The sequence below is a fragment of the Acomys russatus genome, chromosome 25, assembly GCF_903995435.1.
Source record: "Acomys russatus chromosome 25, mAcoRus1.1, whole genome shotgun sequence".
In the NCBI taxonomy this organism is placed as follows: Eukaryota; Metazoa; Chordata; class Mammalia; order Rodentia; family Muridae; genus Acomys; species Acomys russatus.
Window position 1 is genome coordinate 49,643,666 of NC_067161.1, and position 16,405 is coordinate 49,660,070.

The 16,405-nt window shown below is 51.9% G+C and overlaps 1 protein-coding gene across 1 annotated transcript in view; it reads left to right on the plus strand.

Annotated features, from left to right (window-relative positions):
- Positions 1–11,367, plus strand: part of Aloxe3 (arachidonate lipoxygenase 3) — a 28,724-nt gene extending 17,357 nt beyond the window's left edge. The window contains exons 13-15 of the mRNA XM_051167951.1: positions 756–856; positions 1,296–1,466; positions 11,169–11,367. Of these exons, the coding sequence (XP_051023908.1) occupies positions 756–856; positions 1,296–1,466; positions 11,169–11,348 (452 nt within the window). The 3' untranslated portion in view covers positions 11,349–11,367. The remainder of the gene's footprint in view (positions 1–755; positions 857–1,295; positions 1,467–11,168) is intronic.
- Positions 11,368–16,405: the final 5,038 nt, after the last annotated feature.

Genomic DNA, 16,405 nt, shown 5'->3' on the forward strand with positions numbered 1-16,405 from the left:
GGGGTGTATTGTGTCAAACTCAGGTGGTCGGGCTTGGTAGCAAGCTCTTCACTCCCCTTGCTGGCCCTTTTTGTTTGTTTTTGTTGTTGTTTTGTTTTCATTCGTAACTGCTGTGCTCAATCAACTTTGAACTCCTGAGTTCCAGCAGTCCTGCCTCAGCCTCCCAAAGGTCTGGGACTCTATAGATGTGACCTCCGCACCTGGCTTCTCTCATCTTTTTTCACCTGTCCTGCAGCGCAGCGGGTGGGAAGACTCCAGGATGCTGTAGCCCAGCTCCTGTTTCTGTCCTGGGCATCATCTCTAGGTCCCAGACTTTTTCTTTAATTTTTCTTTCCACCTTCTCCACTGTGCACTTTTGAGCAGCGCACTCGGCGGTCAGTGGTCACTTCTGCTGAGCAGAGGACGATTTGCTGCTGGGCTTGCATGGATATCGGTAACACGAGTAGGGCTAAATCATTACGTGCCGCTGTGTGCTCGAGAGGAAGTATTGACCACAGTGCCTTCCCGGGCAACGACGGGCTGCTTGGTGCTGGGCTCTCTGCCTGGAGCCCAGTTTTTCACCATTTTCTACCGAGAAGATCCTATCCTTCAAAGCCCAGAGCCCTCGCTGGTGGCCGTTCCATGGCTAATTTTAGTCTCTGTCTAGCCCTTAATCCTTCCCTCTCCCTTTGCAGTGAGCCCCTGCCCTGAAACACCCAGGAATCCGGTAGCTCCCGTCCACACTCACACCCGCTTCCTTTCTCCTCCACACCCAGGCTTCCCAAGCCGGCTGTGCACCCCGGGAGAGCTTGTGAAGTATCTCACTGCAATCATCTTTAACTGCTCCGCCCAGCATGCTGCAGTCAATAGTGGGCAGGTAAGGCTTGGGGAGAGCAGGCCTGAGGGCGCTGGGCCGCCCAAGGTGGTCAGAGTTCTGCTTGAGCGAATGGGTGGGTCAGGGTTGGGGTGGGATCCGAGCAGTGACTGGGTGGAGTGAAGGACTGGGGTTGAGTGATGGCTGGGTGGAGCTGCGTCCAGTGACTATGGCGACTCCTGGGAGCTTATGCTGGTTGGTCTTGAGGCTCGCCAGCCCAAGGCCTTTGTCTAGGACTGCCTCCTCTCTGCGTTCTCCCTCCTTCCGTGGTGACTCATTCTACCCACGCTTGGAATGCTGGGTAGTAAATGACAAATGGATGAGCTGGGCTGATGGCCCACTTCTGGGGCTTTCCACAGTCTCCTCCTTTCTAAACTTTGAGGTGGGAAAGATGGAGGTGGCATCGGGAGTAATGGAGGGGCTGCCGGGGGTGTCTTCACAGCATGACTTTGGAGCCTGGATGCCCAATGCCCCGTCATCCATGAGGCAGCCTCCGCCTCAGACCAAGGGGGACACAACGATGAAGAGCTACCTTGACACCCTCCCAGAAGTGAACATTGCCTGTAACAACCTTCTCCTCTTCTGGCTGGTCAGCCAAGAGCCCAAGGACCAGGTGTGTGGCTGGAGGCACAGGGCAGAGGTTGGGCTTTGTAGGGCCTGGGCAGTGGGGTGGCTGCCGAAGGAGAGTTGAAGGCTTGTGTCCCGCCCAACTGCCTCGAGAGTCTTTTTGTCTCCCCAGAAAACGATACTTGAGCGCCAAGGACACGCATAGAAGGAAGCAAATGCCACTTTAGTGGCTGGGTATGACTTCTGTGTAATTTACAAATCATCCATCCATCCATCCATCCAATCATGCATTCATCCAATCATGCATTCATCCATCAGCCGGTCATTGATTCACCCAAGAATTAAATGTGAGGTTCCTCCCACACGCCAGCATAATGCTTGATACTAGGTATATAAAACCGAATAAGATACCCCCATGCCGCCACACACACGCCGCCACACACACGCTGCCACACACACGCCGCCACACACATGTCACCACACACATGTCACCACACACACACGCCACCACACACACGCCGCCACACACACACGCCACCACACACACGCCACCACACACACGTCACCACACACACGCCGCCACACACACGCCGCCACACACACGCCGCCACACACACGCCGCCACACACACGCCACCACACACACGTCACCACACACACGCCGCCACACACACGCCGCCACACACACGCCGCCACACACACGCCACCACACACACGCCACCACACACACGCCACCACACACACGCCGCCACACACACGCCACCACACACACGCCGCCACACACACACGCCGCCACCACACACACGCCGCCACACACACACGCCGCCACACACACACGCCGCCACACACACACGCCGCCACACACACGCCGCCACACACGCGCCACACACACGCCGCCACACACACGCCACCACACACGCCGCCACACACACGCCGCCCACACACACGCCCCCACACACACGCCCCCACACACACGCCGCCACACACACGCCGCCACACACACGCCGCCACACACACGCCGCCACACACACGCCGCCACACAACGCACACACACACACGCCACCACACACACACACCACACACACGCCACCACACACACGCCGCCACACACACGCCACCACACACACGCCGCCACACACACGCCGCCACACACATGCCACCACACACACGCCACCACACACACGCCGCCACACACACGCCACCACACACACACCACACACACACCACACACACGCCACCACACACACACACCACACACACGCCACCACACACACACCACCACACACACGCCACCACACACATGCCACCACACACACGCCGCCACACTCATGCCACCACACACACGCCACCACACACACGCCACCACACACATGCCACCACACACACGCCACCACACACACGCCACCACACACACGCCACCACATACACGCCGCCACACACACACGCCGCCACACACACACGCCGCCACACACACGCCGCCACACACACGCCGCCACACTCATGCCACCACACACACGCCGCCACACTCATGCCACCACACACATGCCACCACACACACGCCACCACACACACGCCACCACACACACGCCACCACATACACGCCGCCACACACACGCCGCCACACTCATGCCACCACACACACGCCGCCACACTCATGCCACCACACACATGCCACCACACACACGCCGCCACACACACGCCACCACACACACGCCGCCACACACACGCCGCCACACACACACGCCACCACACACACGCCACCACACACACGCCGCCACACACACGCCGCCACACACACACACACCACACACACACCACCACACACACGCCGCCACACACACGCCACCACACACACACCACCACACACACGCCGCCACACACACACGCCACCACACACACGCCACCACACACACGCCACCACACACACGCCACCACACACACACCACCACACACACGCCGCCACACACACACGCCACCACACACACACCACCACACACACGCCACCACACACACGCCGCCACACACACACGCCACCACACACACGCCACCACACACACGCCGCCACACACACGCCGCCACACACACACACACCACACACACGCCACCACACACACACCACCACACACACGCCACCACACACACACACCACACACACACCACCACACACACACCACCACACACACACCACCACACACACACCACCACACACACACCACCACACACACACCACCACACACACGCCGCCACACACACACGCCACCACACACACACCACCACACACACGCCACCACACACACGCCACCACACACACACCACCACACACACGCCACCACACACACACGCCACCACACACACACGCCACCACACACACGCCACCACACACACGCCGCCACACACACGCCACCACACACACACGCCACCACACACACACGCCACCACACACACGCCACCACACACACGCCACCACACACACGCCGCCACACACACACGCCGCCACACACACGCCACCACACACACGCCACCACACACACGCCACCACACACACGCCACCACACACACGCCACCACACACACGCCGCCACACACACGCCACCACACACACACGCCACCACACACACGCCACCACACACACGCCACCACATACACGCCGCCACACACACACGCCGCCACACACACACGCCGCCACACACACGCCACCACACACACGCCGCCACACACACACGCCGCCACACACACACACCACACACACGCCACCACACACACACCACCACACACACACACCACACACATGCCGACACACACACACACACCACACACACACCACCACACACACACACCACACACATGCTGCCACACACATGTCACCACACACACACGCCACCACACACCACCACACACACACACCACACACACACACCACACACACACACCACACACACACCACCACACACACGCCACCACATACACACGCCACCACCTTCTTGACGCCTCCATGTGAAATACAGGTGAAGTGGAGCGTCAAGTGTTGTGGGAAGTACTTCTGTATTGATGCTCCGTTCAGGATCACTTCCTGAGCACCCGGGGTACAGCAGGCATTGGTGGGGAGCAGTGACCACTGCAGTGCTGGGCTGGAGGCAGGGGTGGGGCCTTGTGGCACCTACATGGGCCTGGGAGAACCCAAGAGAGCTTCGTGGAGGACATGATGTGCAAGCTGAAACCTGTGGGACAGGTAGGGCTTTGGCAGACGGAGGAGGGACCACGCTGGTTTCTAGGCAAAGGGAAGGACAACCGGCAGTGGAAGGGAGAGTTTACCTGAGCGCTCACAGGGTCACTGAGGGCCAGGGCTGTGACGTGGCAGGGCAGGGTATATTCAGAGGACGATGAGGCCACTCAAAGCTTTTAAACTAGAAGTGACATGGCTTAATCTGTTGCAGTTAGGGTGTTCCTCTGGCTGTGTCAGTGGCTGAGAGGGACAGGACCAGAGAGAGGAAGTGGAGCAGCTAAGGAGTTTAGGCTAGAGGGAGCAATTGACTCACCAGTTACCTCACCTGCTGCTCTGCCTCCACCACAGGGCCATGTGTCACCTTTGAACACCCCCATGCCGGGGTCACGTGCTACCCTTGAGCACTCCCATTTTTCATGTTTGTATTTAGCTGGTGCTAGAGACACCAACATTGCAGATTTCTTTCTCTCTTTTTTTTTTTTTAAATCTCTCTAATAACTTTTTTTTTTTTTAGATTTATTTTACTTTATTTTATGATTTTGAGTCTCTTTCTGTAGTCCTGACTGTCCTAAGTAGGCCAGTCTGGCCTCCAACTCACAGAGATCCACCTGCTTCTAACTCCCAAGTGCTGGGATTAAAGCTGTGTGTCACAACACCCGTTTCTTTCCTTTTTTTTTTCCCTTCTCTTTCTTCTTTTTGAGGAGCTGGAGAAATGGCTCGGTAGTTAGATCCCTCTCTGTTCCTCCAGAGGACTCAGGTTTGGTCCCAGCACCCTCATGGAAGCTCACAACTGTCTGTAACTCCAGTTGCAGGGATCTGACATGCCTCTGTGAGCACCAAACATGCTTGTGGTCTACATGCATACATGTAGGGAAAACATTCACACACATAAAATAAACATAAATTAATTTTGAAAAATACTTATTTTTGAGATGAGTTTCTCAATGTTTCCCATGCTGGCCTTGAACTCCTGTGTTCAAACCCTCATCCTGTTTCAGCCTCTAGAGAAACCGGGGGGAAAAGGCATGTTATAGTACCTGGTTCAGTGTGTGTGTGTGGTCTGTGTGTGTGTGTGTGTGTGTAGTGTGTGAGGTGTGTGTGTGTGGTGTGTGTGGTGTGTGTGTGTGTGTGTGTGTGGTGTGTGTGTGTGTGTGTGTAGTGTGTGAGGTGTGTGTGTGTGGTGTGTGATGTGTGTGTGTGTATGGGGTGTGTGTGTGTGTGTGGTGTGTGTGTGTGGTGTGTGTGTGTGTGTGGTGTGTGTGTGTGGTGTGTGTGTGTGGTGTGTGTGTGTGGTGTGTGTGTGTGTGTGGTGTGTGTGGTGTGTGTGGTGTGTATGGTGTGTGTGTGTGTGTGGTGTGTGTGTGGTGTGTGTGTGGTGTGTGTGTGTGTGTGTGTAGTGTGTGAGGTGTGTGTGTGTGGTGTGTGATGTGTGTGTGTGTATGGGGTGTGTGTGTGTGTGTGGTGTGTGTGTGTGGTGTGTGTGTGTGTGTGGTGTGTGTGTGTGGTGTGTGTGTGTGGTGTGTGTGTGTGGTGTGTGTGTGTGTGTGTGTAGTGTGTGAGGTGTGTGTGTGTGGTGTGTGATGTGTGTGTGTGTATGGGGTGTGTGTGTGTGTGTGGTGTGTGTGTGTGTGTGTGTGTGGTGTGTGTGTGTGTGTGGTGTGTGTGGTGTGTGTGGTGTGTATGGTGTGTGATGGGTGTGTGTGTATGGGGGGTGTGTGTGGTGTGTGATGTGTGTGTGTATATGGGGTGTGTGGTGTGTGTGTGTGTGTGTGTGTGGTGTGTGTCTGCACACGAGACAGATTTAGCCCAGGGCTTACGCATTCTAAGCAAGTGCTGTAACACTGCAGTACACTCCCAACCCTTCCTAGCATGTTTTTTAAAAATTGCATTTATGCGATGATTTACCGGGGAATGGAGTGCCCATACTTGGCCATGTGGCCCAAGGAATGAGTGAACAAACAGATGATCATTAGGAGGCCTCCTGCCATAAGCCAGAGAAACTTACACCAACAGTAACAGTGGCTGCCAACTATGAGGATCTCATCTGTGTCTCAGTCATTGAATCAGATATAAAGTATCTTAAAATATAAAACAAGTAGCCAGGCAGCGGTGGCCCAGGAGTTTAGTCCCAGCCAGGGCTACACAGAGAAACCCCGTCCCAAACAAACAAACAAACAAACAATGTGATAGCAAGCCTTTACTCCCAGCACTCGGGAGGCTGAGGGCAGGCGGAGGTCTGAGTTTGAGCAGAACTACACAGAGAAACTCTGTCTTGGAAAAAACAAAATAAATTCATTAATTAATAATACAAAGCAAGGGCTGGAGAGATGGCTCAGTGGTTAGGAGCACTGACTGCTTTTCTGGAGGTCCTGAGTTCAATTCCCAGCAACCACATGGTGGCTCACAACCATCTAAGATGAGATCTGGTGCCCTCTCCTGGTTTACATGCAGGAAAATACTGTGTGTATATGATAAATAAACAAATCTTTAAAAACAAAACAAAACAAACAAAAAAAAAAACAAAACAAATAGGTAGCTATGTTTAAGATGCTGGGTACAGCACTGGTGAAGATCAGCAGGGGAGAAAGGTGGTGAGGTCAGAAATTAAGCAGTTTGTTTAGCTCACAAAGCACCTGTGTGATGGCCTTGCATTTAGTCTGTTATGTCTCTTTTTTATAGTTTCAGAAATTAGTATCAATATGATAAATAAAACATAAAACCGCTTTTTTTTTTTTTGAGACAGGTCTCTCTATGTAGCCCTAGCTATCCTGGAGCTCACTATGTAGATCAGGCTGGCCTTGAACTCACAGAGTTCTCCTGCCTCTGCCTCCAGAGTGTAGGGATTAAAGGAGTATACCATCATGCTATATTTTTTATATATATATATATATATATATATATATATATATATATATATATGTTTTGTTTTTCTTTTTTTTAAGATTTATTTATTTATTATATATACAGTGCTCTGCCTGCATGTACACCTGCATGTGAGAAGAGGGCACCAGATCTCATTATGGATGGTTGTGAGCCACCATGTGGTTGCTGGGAACTGAACTCAGGACCTTTGGAAGAGCAGTCAGTGAGTGCTCCTAACCTCTGAGCCATCTCTCCAGCCCCTTGTTTTGTTTTTCGAGACAGAGTTTCTCTGTGTAGCCCTGGCTATCCTGGAATTCACTCTGTAGACCAGGCTGGCCTCTAACTCACAGAGATCCGCCTGCCTCTGCCTCCCGATTAAAGGCGTGTGCCACCACTGCCCTGCCTTAAAATGTATTTTTAAAATGTGTTTTATTTTAGTAATATGTGTATGGGCGTGGGTACGTGCATATATGAGTGCTGGTGCCCATAGAATACAGAAGAAGGTGCCAGATCCCAACAGGGGGATTGTGAACTGCTGGATGTGGGTGGTGGGGACCAAACCCAGACCCTCTTCTGCAGGAACAGTTATGGTCTTAACCACTGAGCCCATTACTGTCTTTTTTTTTTTTTTTTTTTAAGCCAATAATAAGCCAGGTGTGGTGGTCCATACCTGCAATTCTAGAGGCTAAATCAGGAGGATTGCTGCAAGCTTGAAGCCAGCCTGGCCTATATAGTGACTTCCAGGCTAACCTGAGCTACAGGGTGAGACCTTGCCCCTCCCCTAAATGACTAATAATATAAAGATAGTATAAACAATTCTTGACATTTTGGTTGTGAGACTGGCTTTCAACAGCCGCACCAACTTTACAGCCCAACAATTCTTTTTTTTTTTTTTTAGATTTATTTATTTATTTTTATGTATACAGTATTATGTATTCTGTCGGCTTGTGTGCCTGCCCACCAGAAGAGGGCACCAGGTCTCATCATAGATGGTTGTGAGCCACCATGTGGTCGCTGGGAATTGAACTCAGGACCTTTGGAGGAACCGCCAGTGCTCTTAACCTCTGAGCCATCTCTCCAGCACTGCCCAACATTTCTAATCAAGAAAGAAAAAGAAAAAGAAAAAGAAAAAAAAAGGCCATAAATATGCATTAGGAAGGGGAAAGGGAATTCATACAGAGAGAGTTTTAAAACTTATAATTTAACTGAGACACAGTCAGAAACCTGGACGAAACGAGTGAATTTCTAAGAACGCAAACAGCTGATGTCTTAGAGGGGAAGAGAACCGTACATCAGGGGCAGGCGTGGCGGCGCAGGTTGGCAATCCCAGAGTCACAGCTCAGGTCTGGGATCTAAGGCACAGGAAACACCACCGCGCCCAGTGCCTTTGCCTGGCAAAGTTGGGAAAGGAGAGGAAAAGGCGGACTCTTCCCGAATCATGCGGCCCTGATTCTCCGTCCAGCAGAGGCTGTGACCTTAAGGGGGGTGTGTCTCTGTAGAAGTCTCCAGTCCCGGCCTCACACGCAACGCCCTCCTGACCGCTCTAATGTGGCCACGCTAAGCCTCAATTTCCTTATCTATGCAGTGGGCCTGATAAAAAGAACCCGTCTTAAGGGTTGTTGTGTGGTTGTGTCGGTTCACATAAGGTACTTACACGTCAACTGTTATTAAGAAAATGAAATTATAAACTCCTCTACTTAGCTCCAACAATCTTAAAGATAAATCAGCCGGTAAAGGCAGGAGCTGCATAGTAAACAGTAATATTGCCATGAGAAGGCATCATAATTTGAAAAAGCCCTTGATCAGTGTGAACAGCCATTACTAATAAAAAACTGTTTCAAGTGAGAAACTCCCCTGAAGGAATTTAAGTAAAGCACATTTTTGTTTGTTTGTTTGTTTGTTTGGGTTTTACCTTTTTTTTTTTGAGACAGTTCTTCTATGTAATAGCTCTGGCTGTTCTGGAATTCCAGTTGTAGACCAGGCCGGCCTCAAACTCACAGAGATCCGCCTGCCTCCGCTTCCCGAGTGCTGGGATTAAAGGTGTGCGCTGTCACACCTGGCCCTGAAGCGTATCTTAAAAAACCCACTGTATTAATGATGAATAGATGCCTTCTCATTAGAATCAGCGATGAGAAAATAGTGGCCGCTCTTACTGCTGCTGTGGTCTGAGGGCCTTCGCCAGTGCAGCCAAGTGGGAGCAAGAAGTGTTGAGGCATCCGTAGTCCTGGTGTTGTGTGAAGGTCAGGGATATGGAGCCGTGCTTCTTGGCGGTGACCTGCGGTATGACAGTGACCACAGAGGGACAGTTCTGTACACAGGATGGCATCAACTCTCTGAGGGATTCCTTGACTGTGGTGGCCAGGTTGCTGGGTGTGACGGTGTTATGGTGACAGTGGTTATACATAGATGGCACAGGTTTCGCCAGGTGAGATGTCTGTAAGGATATCTCAGGAGCCGGATGCTGCTTCTCCTCAGGGCTTGGATTTAGTAAGTATGCTGCGGCAGGTATATTCTTGGGGCTGTTTTCTGGAACACTCTGTCGAATAGTAAGTGTGATGTGTGTTCTTGGAGTTTCAAGTGTGGATCTGGCACTGAGGGTTGGGAAGGCGTGGACTTGAAGTCCTTGTTGAGATCAGAGACGGAGTGACATGACCAGGGCCGCCAGCAGAGGGAGCTCCAACTAGGTTGGCGAGGGCCCGAGTCACAGCCTGTGCTTTACACTGGCTCTGGGTTTGAGGGGAACATTGCTGTAACAAAACACCATAGGTTTTGAGGTTTCAAACCCCTTCCCCCGCCCGAGCCATTCCTAGTTTTAAAATACTGGGCGTGGTGGCGCACCGCCTTTAATCCCAGAACTCAGGAGGCAGAGACAAGCGGATTGCTGTGAGTTCGAGGCCAGCCTGGTCTACAAAGCGAGTCCAGGAAGTCAAGGATACACAGAGAAACCCTGTCTCGAAAAACCAAGACCAACCAACCAACCAAAAACAAAAACCAAAAACAAAAAACAAAAACAAAACAAAACCACAAACAAACAAAAAACCACCACGAGCAAGGCAACTTACAAAAGAAAACATTTAATTGGGGCCTCTTGGAGGGTGAGGTCCACAGTCGTCATGTCTGGGAGCATGGCACTGGAGCAGTAGCTGAGAGCTCACATCTAATCCACAAACGCAAGGTGGTTGCTGTGGTTGGTGTGTGTATGCGTGTGTTGCTTTGTTTTTCCAGACAAGGTTTCCCTGGAACTCACTTTGTAGACCAGGCTGGCCTCGAACTCACAGGGACCCACCTGCTTCTGCCTCCCAAGTGCTGGGACTAAAGGCATGTGCCACCACACCCAGTATTTTAAAAACTAGGAATGGCTCAGGGGTTTTTGAAACCTCAAAACCCATCCCAGTGACACACTTCCTCCAACAAGGGTGTACCTCCAAACCTTTACAAAACTGTTTCATCAACTGGGGAGCAAGCATTCGAGTCTATGAGCCTATGGGGGCCCATTCTCACTCAGAACCACGCCACGGGGGTGAAGCTGTGATTTAAAGGGCTCATGTTTCCATGTGGTACCTGGTCTGTGTACTTAGATCATACCTTGCCTGTGTTTGTTGACATGTGAACCTTCATTATGCTCCATCTCATCCTCCTCACATCTCGGACCTATTTCCTCCCAGAGGCCTCTGGGCACCTACCCAGACGAACACTTCACAGAGGAGGCCCCACGGCAAAGCATCGCAGCCTTCCAGAACTGCCTGGCGCAGATCTCGAGGGACATCAGGGAACGCAACGAGAGCCTGGCACTACCCTATCCCTACTTGGACCCTCCCCTCATCGAGAACAGCGTCTCCATCTAAGCCTCACTTCCAACCATCCTAAGGGAAAGGAGGTTCCAACTAGGGCCTCCCAGTTCCTTCCGTCTGCCTCAGTCTTACTTTGAACCTTCTCCTCTGCCCGTGGGACCAAGATGACCTTGACATTATGTGGGGGACCAGTACAGAAGTGTTCAGGGTGAAAGCCGCTAACTAAAGTCAAATGCACAACAGATCCCTTAGAAAGGGAACCCCCTTTCCTTGCCCTTCTGTGGGAATCTTCCTCCCACACTGGGATGTCCAGCTTGAGATCCTGAGCTCTCCTTCCACATGCTCCTGAAACCCACCGTCTTCCACTTGTGATAACTCTGTCGTTCCTCCTTTCTCCGAGATCAGGACCCCCTAAATCCAGCTTCCTTTTCTGAAATACGATTGAAACGGGCATGTTCCTGGGTCTGCCATGGACTCGCCTTTGTGCCTAGTACTTTTAAATGGGGGGGGGGGGAGGAAGAACCTGAGCCCAGTGCACTGGGATGTCTAGGGACAGTTTCTGAGCACAGGGACCGTGGCCTGGGTGTGTGTGGAGGTTTCCTCTCTAGCTCACCTCCTGCCCAGCCTCATCCTATTGCTCGCCTTTGCCTCTGAGCCCAGTGACTTCAATAAAAGCTAACACTTTTGGCTCCCACTTCCTTTTGTTTTGATGATGGTGGTGTTGATGGTGATGACGTGGAGTGGACCAAAGTGGGAGGTGCTGGAGTGTAGGCCGTCTTCTGGGGGACAGACACCGTCCCAGCTCGTTCTACTGTCTGGCTGGGCAATGTTCCTACCTTTACCTCCCCGAGTGAGGCATCGGGAGGGGAAGGAAAGGCTGGATCCAGAGGGCTGGCAGGAAGACACTGGGTGTTTTGCAAAGACTCTGAACCTAGGTTCTGGGCACGGCACTGCTTGTGTTGCTACCGAAATCCACTCTGCTCTTGGACATGTACAGAGCCTATCCCTGTCCCTTTTGTGCCTGGGAAAAGTCACAGGTAGAACTCTGGGCTGAGTTACATGCACAAGCGCTGTTGCCACAGTGGCAGTGACACCCACCGGTGCCTCTCGAGGAATGGAAGAGAGGAGCTGCCGACTGACCTGGATGTGTGAACAGTCGGCAAAGCTGTTGAAATCTGTGGGGCTGCTTGTTATCGTGGCATAATCTACCCTCCCCTGACTGAGCTGGACGGATCTGGGCAGTAGGGCTTTCTCCCTTTCAGCCACACGGTCTTTAAAAATAAAGATCCGTGACCCTCGATCTGCCGTCCGCGTCCTCTCTCCAGCTGCTGTTCATCATCTGCTTCATGGTTTGTCAGGCTCAGATCTGGCCTTACCACTCCCACTGTCTCTGCATCCCTCTCGGCAGAGTCTCGCCATGTGGCCCATGCTGGCCTCAATCCTTCCTCCCTCAGGCACCCTCTTCCCAAGTTCTGACACGTGGGCCCCTTTGTCCCTAGTGCCTTCGGGGAGGGGATCCAAGCCCCTGTAATTTGGGACCACAGGTGACTCTCCTATGCCACCTGAGTCACATTCTGTGTCTGCCCTGCCCAGCCCCTGGTCACGGTCTCTCTCTGACTGGAGTTGTAATGCCTTTGAACAGTGGCAGGAAGGGCTGTTTCTCTCTTCCTATGGTGCTGGTGATGGGGGAAATCAATTTTAGAGTCAGAATAACCAGTAGCAACCCTGTCTCCTCCACCATCACCTTCCACGGACTACGGCTTTGCTAGGCTGTACAGGGTCTCTTGGCTTCACCCCAGACCGTTACCAACATCAGTCAGTGACGGCCCTTCAGCTACACTGAAAATCTCAAATAAGGACTGTCTCAGAGAGCCAGGCAAAACTCACTTCCTGCTTCCTTTTCCCATTTTCTTCTAGTCCCAGAATCATTGAATTCAAACAAACCCCTTGTTCAATTGTGTGCATGTGTGTGTATGCATGTGTGTGTATACAGTATACATGTGTGTATGCATGTGTGTGTGTGTGTGTACGTGTGTGTTGAGGCACATGGATTCACTCTTCCTCATTCTGGAAGTGTGAAACCCCCACGCCACTGCACAGGCAGAGGTGTTTGCGGGATATTCTGTCTGAAGAGACCAGAGATTTAGCTATTATCACCACGTTTTGTTTTGACCCCTTTAATCGTGCCCTCCATCGGACCACTGCACAGGCAGCAGCAGTCTCCCCAAAGATGAACGCTACTTGTGCGGCAGGAAGACTGCCATAACCACCCTGAAAAATGCTCCCAAGCAGGAGAGGGCGGGACCAGGGTGGGTCATCGGAATCTGGTTTCTCAGAAAGCCAGCTTTGGAGGAGATTTATTGGGAAGACACACCTGGTGGCCACGGAGGACTTCTGCCCTGACTCGGCACCCTGGAAGGGGAGGAGCAGTGGGGAGGCTCAGCCTTGTTCTGCGTCTCCATTTATTGGGGTTTTTCCGGCACGCAGGCTGGACTCCCCATGTCTTCCTGTGAGTCGAGAAGGCTGATTGGCAAAAACACACATCAGCCTTGAACAACTTTTCCCACTCCAGAGGCCTGAATCTGCCAGAGACATGGGAGTCAGAGCAAGCCCTGGAAAGTCCCTTCCTGAACTGGCGTTTTAAGATCTGCCTGACTCATGACTCTGTCTCCCTACCTTTGCTCAACTTCAGGAAAGCAGCTGTGAGGTCCCCAGGCTGACCCCAGCTTTCGGGCGACCCAAGATACGGACAAAACCAACATCAACAGAGGAGTCCTTGGAGATGGTGGCAGATGCAGTGGGAGACAGAACCAGATGGCATGCTCAGGAGGGGAGGCATTAGGTGTGGTGGCCAGCGAAGGCCTCCCAAGGAGGTGACACTGGAGATGAGAGCTAGATGGCAAGGAAAAAACAAAACCAAAAACACTCTCAAAACAGCTCTGGGGGGAGGTGCTACAAATCAAGGGCACATGTTCCAGGGACAGAAAGGAAGGTAAGGTGGCCAGGACAAGATGTTGGGTCATACACATCCTCCGTACACGTCATGGGGTTTGAGCACAAGACGACGCTACGTTTTTTTTTGTTTTGTTTTTTTTGTTTTAAGCAAGGGACTCATTCTATTTGATCTTGTTTCTGTGTCTCAGAGGAGTGGGGCCCCAGGGGTTGTTACCAGCCTTTCAGGCTTGGGGTGAGGCAAGGTCAAGGGGGTGCCCCAACAGTGAGGACCTAGCTCCTGGTATAGGTAGGTGTCAGGAGCCTCCCCTGAAAATGTGCATCTATTCCAGGGCCTCTGATGTTTGCTGGTCCCACCCCTGGTCCAGGAGAACCAGTTCTTCAGTGAGCACCTACCCAGAGTTATGCATCCAAGTTTGGGTCACAACTGGGGAGTGCCCATCCCGTAGCCTTATGCCTACTCCAATCCAAGTCCCCAACTCCAGTCCTGGCCCCACGGGCCTGACGCCGCTCATGCTCCCACTACACCCATCTCTATTTTTTTTTTTTTTTTTTTCTCCTGAAGAACATGAGAGGAGTGACTGGATCAAACCCAGAGTGGCTACTAGGGCTTTCACGGTCAATGGGGCTTGTTGTTGTTGTTGTTGGAGACAGGGTGTTTCTGTGCAGACCAGGCTGGCCTCGGACTCTCTCCCTTCTGAGAGCTGGGATTAAAGGTGTGTATCACTACCTCTGGTCTATTATTTATTTATTTATTTATTTATTTTGACACATTACTACTGGGTCATGACTGGGGAGACAACTTTTCAGGGGTGGAAATAGCTCTCTCTCTCTCTCTCTCCTCTCTCCACCCCCCCCCCCCCCCGTTACCCCATCCATTTTTATACAATCACATTCTGTCTCCCTCCTAAGCCCTCTCCTGTCCAGTCCTCTAGGATGCCTATGGATTCCTACCTCCTCACTCCCATGTGTCCGTCTTCCTACTGGATTAGGCTACAGTTGGGCCTCTTACCCTCAATGCCCCAGGGCCTGGAACTCCCAAGGGGCCTGGGATGATGTTTCCCAAGTCCCTGAGCCTCAATGTATATCTTCCAGCACCCTCATTAGCCGCCCCCTGGAGGCATAGTCTCCAGGGTAGGGGTGTGGCTAGAAAGCAGGAGGCTAGGAAAGTTTGCAGGGATTGCGACTGAGATGCAGATTTGCATGTTCGGATTCTCCACGTCCACAGAGTCAGGAGGGTGACTGGGCACAGACCAGGAAGGCAGGCCTGACCTGTATGACAGCTTCTGTCCTCAGCCCAGCATGGCATCCTGCCTGCCAGTCACCCAGAAGTTGGGCCATGATCTTCAGCCTTCTGCCCTCTTCTTCATCCCTGTCCTGACCCGTTTTTTGCCTCCAGCACTCCTCCGGAATTTGGTTTAACCTAAATTTAGTTTCCTCTCTGAATCTTCACCTACCCCCAGCCTTGACCCAGGGTTTCTGTGTGGCTGTCCTAGAACTCACTTTGTAGATGTGAACCGACCACTGGTCTCTGCCTCCTGAGTGCTGGGACTAGAGGTGTGGGCCACCATCACCCAGAGATCATTGTCTTATTTCTGATCCACCCGGTCATTATGTTTCAGGGCTAGAAAGATGGCTTAGTGGTGAAGAGCCTGGGCCTCCTAGAGGCCTGGAATTTGACTCCCAGCAGCCATGTTAGATGTCTTAGAATCACCTGTTCCTGGTGCATTCAATACCTCTAGGCGCCAGAGTCACCTCCTCATGATTAAAAAATAAAATAAATCTTAAAAACATACAAAGATGCCGGATGCAGTAGCCCACACCAGAAATCCCAGCACTCAGGGAGGCAGAGGCAAGCAGGTCTCTGTGAGTTCGAGGCCAGCCTGTTCTACAAAGCGAGTCCAGAACAGCCAGGGCTACACAGAGAAACCCTGTCTTGAATAAACCAACCAACCAACCAACCAGCCAAACAAACAAACAAACAAACAAACAAAAACAAAAAAACAAAGACTTATGTTTCAAGTGTCTCATTGATAACAGATCAGGAGATGAGAAAAAAAACGAAATCAAATAAATTGCAGATTACATAATTAAGCAGGGTAAACTAAACACAAAGCAAAGACACTGACTATAGTGCTAAGAGCCACTTATAGTTAAAT